Here is a 14,179-nt window from a genome sequence, read left to right as displayed (position 1 = left end):
ACACATAAAAAATTGAATGAGGCTCACAGATACTACCTGAATTCTGGCATTTCTTATTTTTCAAAGTCAAAGCCTCTAATCTTAACATGTTTTTAAAAGACACTTAGTTTTTGTGGTAAAGGTACTAATCTTGGTTGAGTTACATTTCACAAAGAACAAAAGTGAGATAGGCTTCCAGTATTTTCAGGCTATGTCAGCATTTCACAGAACTTTGAATGGCTATTTTTGGTATGCAGTTGACTGAAATTAAAAATATCTACTTTAATAGTAATACTTATCTTTAAGAGTTACTTGTCTTACTACTTCAGACAATATAGAATTGGAGTAATTCTCCTTTTAACCCTAACAGCGCAGTACCCCAATGAAATACGAAAAAAGGGGGTGGGGGAAGAAAAGACAGGAAAAAAGCCAAGATATACAGAGAAGATGCTAAAGGAGGTATTTGCTTATTACCATTAAATCAGTAATAAAACCAAAAAAGCATCCAGCATTCCATCCCTACTGCCCAAGCTCCCACCTCCTCTGTAGCAGAAGCTCTAGCACTTCACCTAGTAATCTGCCCAGATATAAGAATATAAAAGCTTAACGTAATATTAAGGAAGAGTAGCCGTTTCCTTTGCAAGAGCTTTAATTATCTTCCATACATAAGTAACAGAAATAAAATAATTTAAAGTAATTATGAAAATTAACAGATTTCAACTCTTTGTGCACTTAAAAAGAAAATAAACCAGAAAAAGCAAACTGGGTGGATAATATTAAATGAATTTCAAGTTTTAGCACATGCTTTAAAACCCAATGCTGAGCATATTACTGTAACGTATAGAAAAAAGCAGATCTCTGGGCAAAGGAACTAGGCTGAGCAATGGTGTCAATTTTTTTATATTCTCAGAATTATTTTTCTCATTAATTATTTGGACACTTGGTCTAAGAAAACAGAAAATGACCGCAAAGACTGCTTAAGAAGAAGAAGAAAAACAAGAAACTTAATGAGTCACTGTGAATTACTTGGAAATATCCAAGTCATGTTGTGCGCTGAAAGGCCCTCTCCATGCAAGGAACGTAACCCGTTTTAAAAAGCTCTCTCTCCAATCTGGCTTCCATATTAACAGAGATTAAAAGGCACATCTAATCCTGGATTAGACAACCCCTCATCAGAATATCTTATCAGTGTCCAGCTAAAATGGTGTACCTACAGCGCCTTGCCCTGCACAGAGCCTAATTCCAGTTGTGCAAGCTACCCAGCCGTGCGGTGTGATGGGCACACAGCGACACGGCTCGGTCACCCTCAGCGCAAGGATTTCCAGGCTTTGTATTAATGCACCATTAACATACTCAAGATCTTGAAACAAAAACTTGTCTGTAGCGATTTCCAAAATCAGTTTTCATAAAGCTTTTCCATTTAAGAAGTCAATTTTCCCTGACAGACTCATTTTTAGTCCTTTCATTTTCTAAACTATACATTTACAAAATATTTACAAAATATTTCCAGAGATTAAAAAAGCTACAAGAAAGCTAGAATAATTTCAAAGCAACATTTCAGGTCTTGGAGATTTTTTTTTAAGATTAGGATGGAATAACCACAGTGTCTATTATTTCACCTGTATATTGCTTTCAATAGGGCTGAAAGAAATAAATATTTCTATTTACTAGAGCATCCACCAAGCAGCGGAGTTATCAAGGGCAAGGTGTTTTCCTCACTTGGAATCTCTCAGCGGATGCTGAAGTGCTGTGAGGCCCCACAGCCCATTCTCAGGCAGTGCCATTGCCCAACTAATACTACACCTCCTCCCCTTCTCCTCCAGCTAAAAATAACAGTGCGATTCACTGCTGCCTCCTCTGCCCACAACAATCAACGTTAACTCTGCGAAAGATAAAAAAAATAACTTGGCACCAAATGAAAAAGCTCCGATTCTTGTTTTGTCTTCCTTTTTTTTTCCTCTCCTTTGGAAAGGGGTGAAAAGGGAAAGATGCATGTTTGACATTGGCTATTTTACATTTCCAGCTGTGTTCACCACTGGGAGAGTAACGGGCTGTATTGATGGCACACTGAAAGGAGAAGAAAATGAGAAAACAAACCTCTTGTCTTAAAGTACCACAGGATGAGCACTTCAGCTAAGTAGCTTCCTTAGAAAAACATAAATCACAGCTATGTTCAGTAGCTGATAGTCATACCCTCTGTCCTGGAGAAAAAATGAGGCAAAGCCAACCACTACTGATTAAAGAAGAGAATAAACAGCTTCAGGTGATTAAACAGCAGGAGAAACACAAAAGGTTTATCAGCAATCTTGAAGTACTGAAGTTTTTCAGATTCACCTTGAAACTAGGAGCACATTCAAAGACAGATAAACTTTTCAAGGTACTCTGCTCTTTGTACCTCCCCACTCCTAGCAAAGAAAGTGGGTAGGAAAAAAACAGGAAAAAGAAAAAAATAATCAAAGTGTTTAGTCAGGCTGTAGTCATCAGCAGGATCAAGATTTTTCTATGGGCGTTTTAAGTAAACCCATGAAAGGTTAGTTCTCAGGTCCTCTGCAAGTCCTGCAGGGTCTTGAAATAGGAGTTCCTCTGCCGGAGCCAAGCCAACTCAACTGATCTGAAAATCTAGCAGGGAAATGGCTTTGGAGAATTAAATTCCTAGTAGGAAATTGCATCAATTGAATCCTTTGCATCACTCAAACACTGCTGCCAACCAGATTTCTATCAGACTATTTTGCAAACAAAATTCTAGAAGCTACTAGTTAAGCCTGTTCAACCCCACAATATCTATCAATAGCTCACAGAAATTATGAAAGTAATGAAAGCCACTGAGTTCTCATGATGGCCATAAACCAAACTCATTTTTAGGAATTACTAGCAAGGAGTCTTCAGCAAACTCCAGACACATCTGAAGTTGCTGACCAAATTATAGACCACCTCTGAAACAGAGGCATATAGATAGTTCACAGCTGAAATATTTCTGCAGGAGGCCAGAACAGGAACCATAGCATTCCTCTTTGTTCACCATCCAGAGGAAGAATATCCCATTTAGCTAAACAAGATGCACAATATCCTATTAAGATGACTTTCTAAAATGAAAAGTAAATTAATAGGAAACAGAAGGTATTTTGATTTCAGTTTCTTCTGTACAGCATTAACTGTTCCCATATGTTCCCAATCAGCTGGCAACGGTGATTTTTAGCTTAACTATACAATCTCAGAGACAAATAAGCAGTTTTTAATAATAAAAAAAATGTTCCATACACTGATGACCCTTAAACATCCACCTGTTTTTGCCTCAACAATGAAGCACACAGAGGCTACATGTTGTCTCTGGAGTAAATTGAAAGGTCCAAAGGCTGACGCAAAGTCCATAGTCATGGTGACCGAGTCAGTACCACGGCTAACCTGGGCAACTGCCGATCCGGTCTGAGCAGCTGGTGGAGCTGCAGAGCCATCCCCACGTTCACATGTGCCTACAGACACGTTCTGCTCTGTCCCCTGCCCCAGCGTCATCCTGCCAAACGTCTGCTATCCAGAGGCCACCAGCACTGAAGTCCCTGGAAACCTACCCCGGAGCTTCGTTATTAACATTAGAAAGTCTTTCTTGATGACCTGTGAATCCACAAGTATGTGGAAAAGGTTATTCCCTTTCCTTCCATGGCAGTGTTTTTATTTGAAAAATAGCACATCACCTTTAGCCTTCCTTTGGCTAACCAGCACCCATTCTATCTGCCCTTAGAGGTCCTGCTTTCCACACCTCTTGTTTCTCCCTAGAATTTCTTCCACAATGCCAGCTGGGCATGAGCCCCCCGTGTGCCCAGGTGGCCAAGGAGGCCAGCAGCATCCTGGCTGGTGCCAGCAGTGGTGTGGCCAGCGGGAGCAGGGCAGTGCCCGTCCCCCTGCCCTCGGCACTGGGGAGGCCGCCCCTGGAATGGCGCGGTGGGCTCTGGGCCCCTCGCTCCCAGACAGACCCTGAGGGGCTGGAGCGTGCCCAGAGCCGGGCAGGGGGCTGGGGAAGGGGCTGGGGCACAAGTGCTGTGGGGAGCGGCTGGGGGAGCTGGGGGGTCAGCCTGGAGAGGGGGGGCTGAGGGGAGACCTTCTGGCTCCCTGCAACCCCCTGAGAGGGGCTGGAGCCAGGGGGGTCGGGCTCTTCTCCCAGGGAACAGGCGACAGGACGAGAGGGAACGGCCTCACCTTGTGCCGGGGGAGGGTTAGGTTGGGAATGAGGGAAAATCCCGTCACGGAAAGGGTGGCCAAGGCTGGCACAGGCTGCCCGGGGGGCTGGCGGCACCCGCCCTGGGGGGATTTATAACACCTGTAGCTGTGGCGCTCGGGGCCAGGGCTTAGCGGTGGCCTTGGCAGTGATGGGTTAGCAGTTGGACTTGGTGATTTTAAAGGTCTTTTCCAACCTAAATGATTGCACAACTCTAAACGCAGAGTAACCCAGCTGCTTCTAGCATGAGTAGGCTTAGAGGACACCTCTGGGCTATTCTCCCTTTGCTTAACCATGCAGCACTGCAGCAGATGCCTCTTCCTCTTTGCACTATCAACTACTCATTATTACCTTCTCAGTATGCTCTCCAACTAATTTTGCATGCAATTTTCAGTATTTTCATCTTTTCCATGCTTTCTGTTTGGTTTAGGAGAACATTATGTGCAACAGAGTAAAACCAGTCAGTATTAAAGTCAAGGTGTGTCATATCAATTGTATACATTCTTGACTAGGCAACCTGGCAACTGTTCTGGTGTTCAAAACTCACCACAGATTGCACATATTCTGTATTTTGGTGACATTTTTTAGATATAGAACATTACCATGCTGTCTTTTAGTATTTCCATATGAAATACAAATCTGGATTGCAATTTAAGATCTGAGAATCTTACACGCAGTGTAAGGAGGATTTTGCTGAAGCACGAGGGATGTCAGAGTGACCCAGAGCCTAGCACACACCTCCTGCTCATGCGGACCTCTAGTGGCATCTGATGACGGAGATCACACACATGCTTCCACTGTAGCGTGGGTGGAAATGATCCAAACGGACTCTGCTGTGCAATGACCAGAGAAAGTACCAACGCAGGGAGAGTCAGGATGTAGCACAGCCCCTGCAGTCATGCTCTGAGGGCTTGGGAAAGGTAATGTCTCTTCCCCACCCTTACATTACTAAAAGCTGCAACATTTACCACTTATACCTATGATTTAAATGCTTTGGGCCACCAAACTACATTGAGCACAGCAGCCTGAAACACAGTAGAGCTCCCTGACACATGGGAATTTGGTGGATCCAGCCTTGGTAACATGAAAAGCCTGGTCTGCTCATGATTCTGCCTCTGAGAACAGGCTGGGAGGGATGCTGTAAGCATATAAAAGCAGGTCAAGATTAGGGATGTCCTCCCCATGAATATGAACTTCCAGCTTCTGGCAACACACAGTTTAGGAATAAGCCTGAGTGAAGTTTGGGAGCCAGAAACCCATTCTGCATCTTCTCAGATACTGGCCACATGGTCCAAGACAACCTCTCCTACGTGTACAATAAAACTAACATGATTTGCCACTTTTTCAAGAGATAGGAAGGCCAGTTAGAACATTTTGGCTGTAGTACGCAAGACAAAGACTGGTTCTGTACAGGATGGTAGTGCTGCTGATACCGTGTACGAAGTGAAGGACGTGACAGGGCAGAAGAGGAGTCAGCTGAATCTAATCTTTTATTCAGATTTGCAAGCCTGACAGCTCTCACCACTTGCCAGCTGGTGACAGGTACATTAAAAAAATATATATCTTTTTTTGACATCCTTGCTTCTCTAACAAAGGAGCTATTTAAAAACTCAGCATGCTCCCTTGGAAAGCTTTAAATAGTTTCTGAATGTAACTGGCATTACGCTGTAACCCAATATTAAATAGTTTTGGGGAGGAATTTTTTAAGTTGTTGAGGAAAACCTACATTTAAGCGTTACAAAGGAAAGGACATACTGCTATCTGTGGGCGGCACAGGGCTGTCATGCAGAAGGATCTGGCCACCACTAGTTTTCCTGGATCCTGGATGAGTAACCAGAGAAAGTCTCTGTCTCAATCAGGAATGAAGATGAGTGTTATCTTCACTGCATCGTATCCTCTCTTTATACAACTCGAAGACATCTTGTCCTAATCATCCAGGCAGTATCATGCTGGCTGTAGTCTGCAGCTGCTAAAAGTCTGGGGAGATTTTGAGCATCAAATCCTCTGCTCTCCAAGCTCTTGCATGACCAGAAAACGTGAGATGAGAACAGAAGAGGAAGGGATAGGTACAGAGCAGGATTTCAGTTTGACATTTGAAACTACTTTCCTTTGTGGATCATCAGAAATCTGTCAATCTCCTGTAATATTTTAAAATAAAAGCAGATCAAAACAGAACCTCAGCATAATTTTATTCATGGCAGCAAGTCAGCCTCCCCTTCCAGTATTTTGCATCCAGTCGTCATAGCATGACTTCAAGCATCACTGAGCTCTGCAAATATGGACTAGACGACAGAGAAATGTTCTTGCACTTAAACCTGTTATTTTCTGGTACAAATCATTACTCAGGTTCTCAATATGAACATTAAAGCCACTATCAGATCCAACGGTAATTCATTAAACAACTAACTGCTTTCCAAAGTCAAACTGCATGGACAGCCATGCCAGTAACTGCTTCCGATCCACAGCTATTTTCTTTTGGTTTTATCCAAAATGTTTACTTACCCAAAGGGACTGCTGCGGAGGAACACTTTGCAGGTGAAAACAACACACATTCAGGATAGCCCAAGGAATAAGGCAGCTGGATGCTAGCTTTTAGAGAATTAAAAAAAATTCCCTGTCATCATTAATAGGCTGGTGATGGGAGTAAAAGGAAAAAAACAAAGATTGGTTGATGATGAAAATCTGCTCTTTCTCTGCCAAAAGACAGGTTTCTAAGACGGGGCAGTTAAGAGAAGCTGATGCTGTCCTTCCTTGGGGGAGTGAAAGATGTGTCACAGCTTGGGAATTCCTTACCAGAAGCATCCCAAATCCCCCTGGCTCTGCCAAGTTAAAGACACTGCCCAGAAGAAGTCACAGTAGAGATCCAGAAAATGGAGGAGAAAACCTCCATTTTAAAACTTTCTACAATAAACTGATAGAGATGATGAATATTTTCCACCTCTCAAAAGGATAAAGAGATCAAATAACAACATGTAAGCATCCTTTAAATAATGCATCACTCACCAGATCTATATTTTGCATTACATCCTGGAAGGAAGGGTGAGTTCGAAACTGCTCAAAGAGATCCCGCTTGTAAAGCAGCGCGTATACCAGGTTTGGGTTGTGATGCAGAGAATTTGTCAGGCAGGAGTTAATGATCTCCAGCATCATTCGGATCACTTCCTCGATCACATTCAGGTCTTGCGCCTTTAAGAAAGGAACAAAAGGTTAGTGTGCCCTTTTCCATTGTAAAATATTAGGTAATAAAGACAGCGCATGGGTAATTATTACTAACGGAGCTGTTAGCTGGTTAACATCTCAATGGTGAGCAAATCTGGCATGCCTGTATCTGGAAAGAGATCTGTTTTCTCCTGTAACAACCAAAATTTTAACTGAAATGCGTTGCACTCTAGTATTCAGCCTCATAGCTTGATTCTCTCAACAGGAGCCATCTTCTGCCAAAAAGCATTAACATGTTGTAATCAGTCAAATTCACTAAGTGTTACGTGAACTTAGCATAAGAAGGGTTGAAAAAAAAAGACTAAGTAAAAGCACTTCAGCATACATTTAATTTAATACATTTTCTATTGAGCCCCTTCTTGGAGAGGTGGAATAGGGAGAAGAAGAAAGGGAAAAAAATAATCAGAAAAATAAGAAGTGGCTGGTGAAAGAGAAAATCAAAGACAGGAGAAGGAAAACTGACTGGATCAAAACCCACAGCACCTTGAACATCTGCCACTGCTCGCCACACTTTGTCCCTGGCCTTTTCGGTTTTCATATTTATTTGGCATTGAAGAATACTTGTAATAAATGAAAAAAAGAAATCTTCTTTTGTAGTATGCTAAGCCTTAATGCTCAAGATAAACCTGTAGAGCTTTTCACCTTGACAATGCCTTTGACAAACCATTCCTGATGACTCTGAAACTCAAGCTTTCCAAGCTGAACAAGCTGGCATGTGAACCCTGGCTAGCCTCCTGGATTTCTCTCCTTGGGCTGCATGTCAGGATATGCCTGACGCAAGTTGTTCAGACCAGAGAGCTGTCTGTCCTCCCGTGGATAGGGTAAAAAAGGCTATCTGCTTTCTTTGTATCGTTAGGTCTCTCCACCACATCAAACACTGGACTGTGAGACTTTACTGGTCTGGCAAGAATATGAATCATACTAAACCAGCTTGAGTTTTTCTGCTTAGTATGAACACTGAAACCACTGGCATTTCCTTTTGCCGACTGCCTACAACGTAGTCATTTTCTGAGTTATCATAAGGCACTTAAATGCCTCATAACAAGGCTGTACTTGCAGCAGCGCTCTGTTGGGCTGTCATTCGATGTGTACGTAGCTATCTTCTACTGTAAGGCAGCTGTAGGAATTGTCACTTGTCAGATATATGCTCTTACCAAGGCAGAAGAGAATACAGAACTCATCGTTATCCTGGATAGAGTCATATAAAGAGCAAAATTTTTTGCTACCACTCTGCTCTGCCCAGAGGGGCTGTGGTGTCTCCTTCTCTGGAGACATTCAGAACCTGCCTGGATGTGACTCTGTGCAACCTGCCCTAGGGGACCTACTTTAGCAGGGGGTTGGACTAGACTGTCTCCAGAGGTCCCTTCCAACCCTGGCCATTCCAAGATTCTGTGAAAGCAAAGATACTTTTCTTCCTGCAAGCATAGCTATGGCCTTGCAGAAGGCAGCATCACTCCCCTAACCTGCTCCTCCATCTCTTCCATGGTGCTGAGAGCCACAAAGGAGGGAGTGTCCATCCTCACACTGCTGCTGAAACGCAGCAGCACTCTAATTTAGTCACCCACACCACTTGCCTTCTGCATGTTAAAAGGAGATCTAAATGATGAAAGCCTTTTGAAATTCTTGTTTGAAGAACAATATTTGGTGCACACGTTCCAATTAAATTTCCTTCTTTAGCAGTGTTGCCTGACTGACTGTGGAGGTCAGTTTTTTTTCTAAATGTGAGGATCTCCTCCTCTTTTTTAATGACTTTGCCTCAGCCACCTGAATTACCATTGTAGTGTAGCTAACAATGCCGGCAGAAACCCTTACAAAGCTGATCACCGCAGCTACTTTGTCAATGGGATCGCACTCTTCTCTGACAGAAACAACCTTTACACTCAGAACACAGGTGGCTCCTCTGTCTGTAGTTTCCTAGTTAGCGTGCCATGAAATAGCATCCCAGTTAAGATGCTGTGAAATGTCTGTAATGCAAAATATTACACAAACCCAGAAATAATTGCTTCAGCTGGGATCTGAAGAAAAATCCAGACCTGGCTAACTCATCTGGAGAGTGGTACTTGCCTATCAACTCAAATTTATTTCAGAATACGGTATCTTATAGTGGCTTTTAAAAAGATCTGAGCCTTGGTGTAATTCTCTCACCCAGTAGAGCAGGATGACCCAGTGACTGAGACACTACACTAAAATACAGAACACATTACTTCTGCAGAAACATTATGATTCAGGATCAAGCAAGAGCTATCCAGTTACCAGAAAGGTAACAAGCCACACAATTAATTTTCAAAAACTAAATGCTTTTTAATAAAATGCGTTCACCTTAAAACCAGGGCATACCGCTAGTTCAAACAGAAAGCGTTGCTAAGCATCCCTAAACATGTTATTTCAAGAAAAGGCAGACTCTGCCATTGGTCAGCTTCAAAGAATTAAAAGTAACCAGAGGTTACTGCTTAGTAATGATATTTAAAGTTTTTAGAAGCTGATGGACAGAACCAACCATCCGTTTTTCAGGTCCAAGTGAAGAATCTGGGACCCAAATGAAGAAAACCAAGTGCTACAGTGAAGATTTTACCCACAACTGACTGTATCAAAAAAATCATTCACAAGAAGAATGAGGTCCACAAAAGACAGAGAAGTGGGACTGAATCCCATTATTGCATATATGTTATATGGAGAGCTGTACGCTCCTATAATTAGCGATTAAAGCATTTGTAAAGGCTCAAAAGTTTTCAAAACAGGAAAAAACAAGCAGAAAGCCAAGGACAGCACTTGGATGAGACAATGGAGAAATGCTGTAAGAGCTGATAAAACGCTGTGTGCTTTTGTTGCTCTGTATCACCAGTATCAAGCTAAGGCCCCCCTCTGCATCTAGACGTGGCGTCACAACAGATACAAATAAGGTTACAAAAACATCTTGTTGTTGAAGAGAAGTTTATCACTCTGCATATTAACTTTCAGACCAGCTGAACACAGCTGAAACGCTGAACACGTGTGGCCAAGACAACGACTACCACATTGTCCACAGCAACATTGTACGACTTTTGATTTGGACTGAATGAGCTGTTATATGAAAAGAAAAGCCAGATCCTGATTTGGGACGGTGACAGGTAGACAACTTTCAATCTACTAAACAGCACATTTAAATGACAGAGGAGTTAAAAGTAATGGCATTTTTCTATTGCTTACAATTCACAAACTCAATGTGGCATTCTCATTTAAAATTATCACAGTTTTCCTCTACAAAACAGGGCTCAGATAATGCCTCTGTCAACACTGATGAATACCAGTCCTCCTCCTCCTCTTTTTTTTTTGTTTGTGCCCATAGAAATAATTATACCTGTCATTAAAAGCAATGTGGAAGCTAAAGTCTGGTACCAACTTCCTGAGATTGAAATCACACCTGCAAAAGGGATGGGAATGTAGACGCAGCACTAACATCACTGCGGGTAACCTTAGGTAACCACCTCACAGTTCCTTCTCTGGATGGGAATGAAAAATGTGGCACTTTTTTGCAAAGATTTTAATTTTTAAGGCAGAAAGCCAGATTCTCGGTCATGTCCCAGTTGCACAAGGAACAAACCAGGCAGTCACAGTGACAAGAGATCAGGGTACGGTTCTGGGTAGCCTAGGTCTCTTTTGTTAAAAGAAAAAAGAACAAACAAGTGGTAATGCCAGAGAAAAGAGAATGAAAACAAGCTGAGAGGATGCCGAAGAAAACACGAGCGCAGGAATGAGAATATCATCTGGAGAAAAGTAATCGGAGTTTGACAAACACCAACAAGGAAAACACAAATGTGCAAAGCCAAGGCAAACTACAAGCAGAGCTGGGTGTTCTCATCTCTGACCCGCCTGCAATACTCTTGCTTTCCTTACTGCAATATAATTACTAACTAGCATGGCATTATCCTGGGCAAAGACTTCCAAAGAATTCAATACTTACTGCTGGAAAGACACTGATGTGTAGAAACAGTTGAAAAGTATACAGCTTATAAAATATCTGAGAAATCAAGCAGCCTAACCCCCAAACTCTGGCCACGTGCTCACGGTTAGGTTCCTCACAGGCGTATTTACCCACCACAAGGTGAAGCAATTGCATCACTGTCAGTGGAACACGCCAGAACTCAGTGTGACCCAAAACTGGCTTGCTTTATGGTACCCATCTTCTGGTTCCTGCAGTGGAACATTCTGAGTGCTCATCTTTTTAATTTGACATTAAATTCGTTTTTATTTTTGTAACAATAAGGAACTGGATAAAAAAGTTCTATTATGAATGAATGCAAATCTCCAGCCTCTAAATGTTAACAATTCTTAGGAGAAAAAGAGACGAATGTCCATGTGTCATTTGTGTTAACTCTGTGTAACCATCTCTCATGGTTTGTACTGTATAATAAAAAATGAGACAAAATTATTCTGCTGTTTTCTTTCCTTCTACACTAGTTTATATGGAAAATAATAGTCATTTGAGAATAAGAATTTCAGTCACTTGTGATGTTATGAAGAGACATTTATAAGCAAGGGTGGACATGAGGCTGTCTTTCACAATGAAATAAGCTTTGTATCAAGTTTCAGAAAAAGGAACACTTTTAAAAGACGTCTGCTAATCTCGCTGATGCTGTTTTCTCCACGATTGCAGCCTGTGATCTCACCAGCCCGATGTTCACATCAGCCAACCTTTGGCTGCCACATGAGATCTGTCCTCATTGCAGAGCTGATTTGAGTGCTCCCATCCCTGCTTCGGCTCCGAGTGACACAGAAGTCCCTCTCGTTTGAGCCCAGCTCAACTTTTGACCCTTGGTCCTGGGTACAGGCCATACCTGGAACATTGCCCCGTTTCTGGGTGGTTCCTGGCGTATTTCATAGCATAGCTGCAAGCTGGATGCTGATTTCTTAATGACATATTGCATTTTTGACCATTTACCCAGAAAGATGGCAAAGACCTGATAGACAATCAATGACAGCATCCCACTGTGGGCACACAACCCTAAGCTGGCTTAACCATTCGATTGCCAGTTATCAGCAGTGACAGTACAGCTGAATCCAAGGAAATACTGAAACCTTGATTTCAGTGTGAAGAATGAAATAATTACAGTTTTCTTCAGGTTAAAAATTCTGCCTTTTAACAGTTAAAGGGGACTTTGAAAGAAAGATGGGGACAGAGTTTTCAGAAGGAAGAAATGTTTTATGCTGAGGGTGGTGAGGCACTGGCACAGGCGGCCCAGAGAGGTGCCCGATGGCCCATCCCTGGGAACATCCAAGGCCAGGCTGGACGGGCTCTGAGCAACCTGATCCAGCTGAAGGTGTCCCTGCCCATGGCAGGGGGCTGGGCTGGAGGGACTTTGAAGGTCCCTTCCCACACAAACCGTTCCGTGATTCTAAAAAGCCCTAGTGCACAAACTTATCATATCATGTCCACATGATGTATTATAATGTATTTATTCATTGTGAGCTAGAATTCACTTAAATGCAACAATTTTGTTTTTTTCTTTTTACCTGGATGTATAGTAATCCGCAATCCAAAGCAACAAATAATTGTATGCCTGAACAGATCTACTTTGTGACTTTTAAAAAAAATCAGACATCTAACAGAGCACCTTCTCCTTCGTGGCAGGACCCCCATGAACAGTGCTATGCAGTATCCGACAATACATGTGTACATCCAGGACACTACTGCCTACTAAAAAAACACCACTTCCCACCACGCATTCACATCACAGCAATTTTCCAGCCAACTGATACTTTCAGTAAAATAGCTGCTAGAGATTTCTGCCTGTTGAAATGGCAGTACGACAACCGCTATCAAAAAGGAAGTTACACAGTACAATCTGAGCAGGAAGATTATCTGCCTAAGAAAACACAACCTGAGCAGGGATGGGTAATGCAATATGCTACAACCGCACAATGTAAATAGGGTAAGAAAAACCAAAACCAAACCAAAACCAAAAACCAGGAAAGGCACGCTGTACTGAAGTCTTGATTAAAAGAAATCTGATGAAATAAAGTGGAAGTGTCACCTATAATAGCAAAAGAAATACTTGACAGAAACACAGGCTGCATAAAACCATGCTCAAACAGAATTCTGAACTTATTGCTTATGACAATGAATGGCTTTTAGCGAGTGGCATCTGCTGCCACTAATGGAATGCCTTGACATTTGAATTTTCAAAAGTGCAAGTTTCTTTATGTTGAAGCTTGGTGGCTTTGGTTCACAATTACTGACACTACAGGCCCCTCTCCAGTGGAGTGAGGAGTACATACAGCATGCAAAAGCTGTAAAGAAGCTACTTAAAGGAGCTTTAGATTGAGATGCTTTAATGGTTTCCTTCCTAGCCACTCCACAATTCAAAGCAGCAAAACCATCTCTGACTTTCCACCGTCCGAGCTAGCTCTGACTGCCCCCTCTGGGTCATTTCATAGACTCACCGAATGGTTTGGGTTGGAGGGGACCTTCAAAGCCCACCCAGTTCCAACCCCTGCCCGGGCAGGGCCACCTCCCCCCAGCCCAGGTGGCTCCAAGTCCCAGCCTGGCCTTGGGCACTGCCAGGGATGGGGCATCCACAGCCTCTCCGGGCAACCTGTTCCAGTGTCTCCCTTTGCATGTCCAGTCTTCTTCTCCCAGCCAGGTAACATGGAGGAAGAAGAGCCAGAGGAAGGTGCAGCAAGCAGTGGGTACGGCATTCTGCGCACCAGGCAGGGCTGCATCACATTTGTGTTGCTGCATCCATGCAGTGGGGACCACCCACCTTCAGATCTGAGGCTGAAGGCTACCATATG

At 42.8% G+C, this 14,179-nt stretch overlaps 1 protein-coding gene across 4 annotated transcripts in view; it reads right to left on the bottom strand.

Moving 5' to 3' along the window:
* Nucleotides 1–14,179, bottom strand: part of DYM (dymeclin) — a 213,727-nt gene that overhangs the window by 33,911 nt on the left and 165,637 nt on the right. For all 4 annotated transcript variants that reach the window (XM_055698723.1, XM_055698722.1, XM_055698724.1 and 1 more), the window contains one exon: nt 7,193–7,375. In XM_055698723.1, the coding sequence (XP_055554698.1) occupies nt 7,193–7,375 (183 nt within the window). The remainder of the gene's footprint in view (nt 1–7,192; nt 7,376–14,179) is intronic.

This window comes from Falco cherrug, chromosome Z (genome assembly GCF_023634085.1).
Source record: "Falco cherrug isolate bFalChe1 chromosome Z, bFalChe1.pri, whole genome shotgun sequence".
NCBI lineage: Eukaryota > Metazoa > Chordata > Aves > Falconiformes > Falconidae > Falco > Falco cherrug.
Note: the sequence above shows the minus strand (reverse complement) of the source record. Positions and strands in the feature narration are given on the sequence as shown.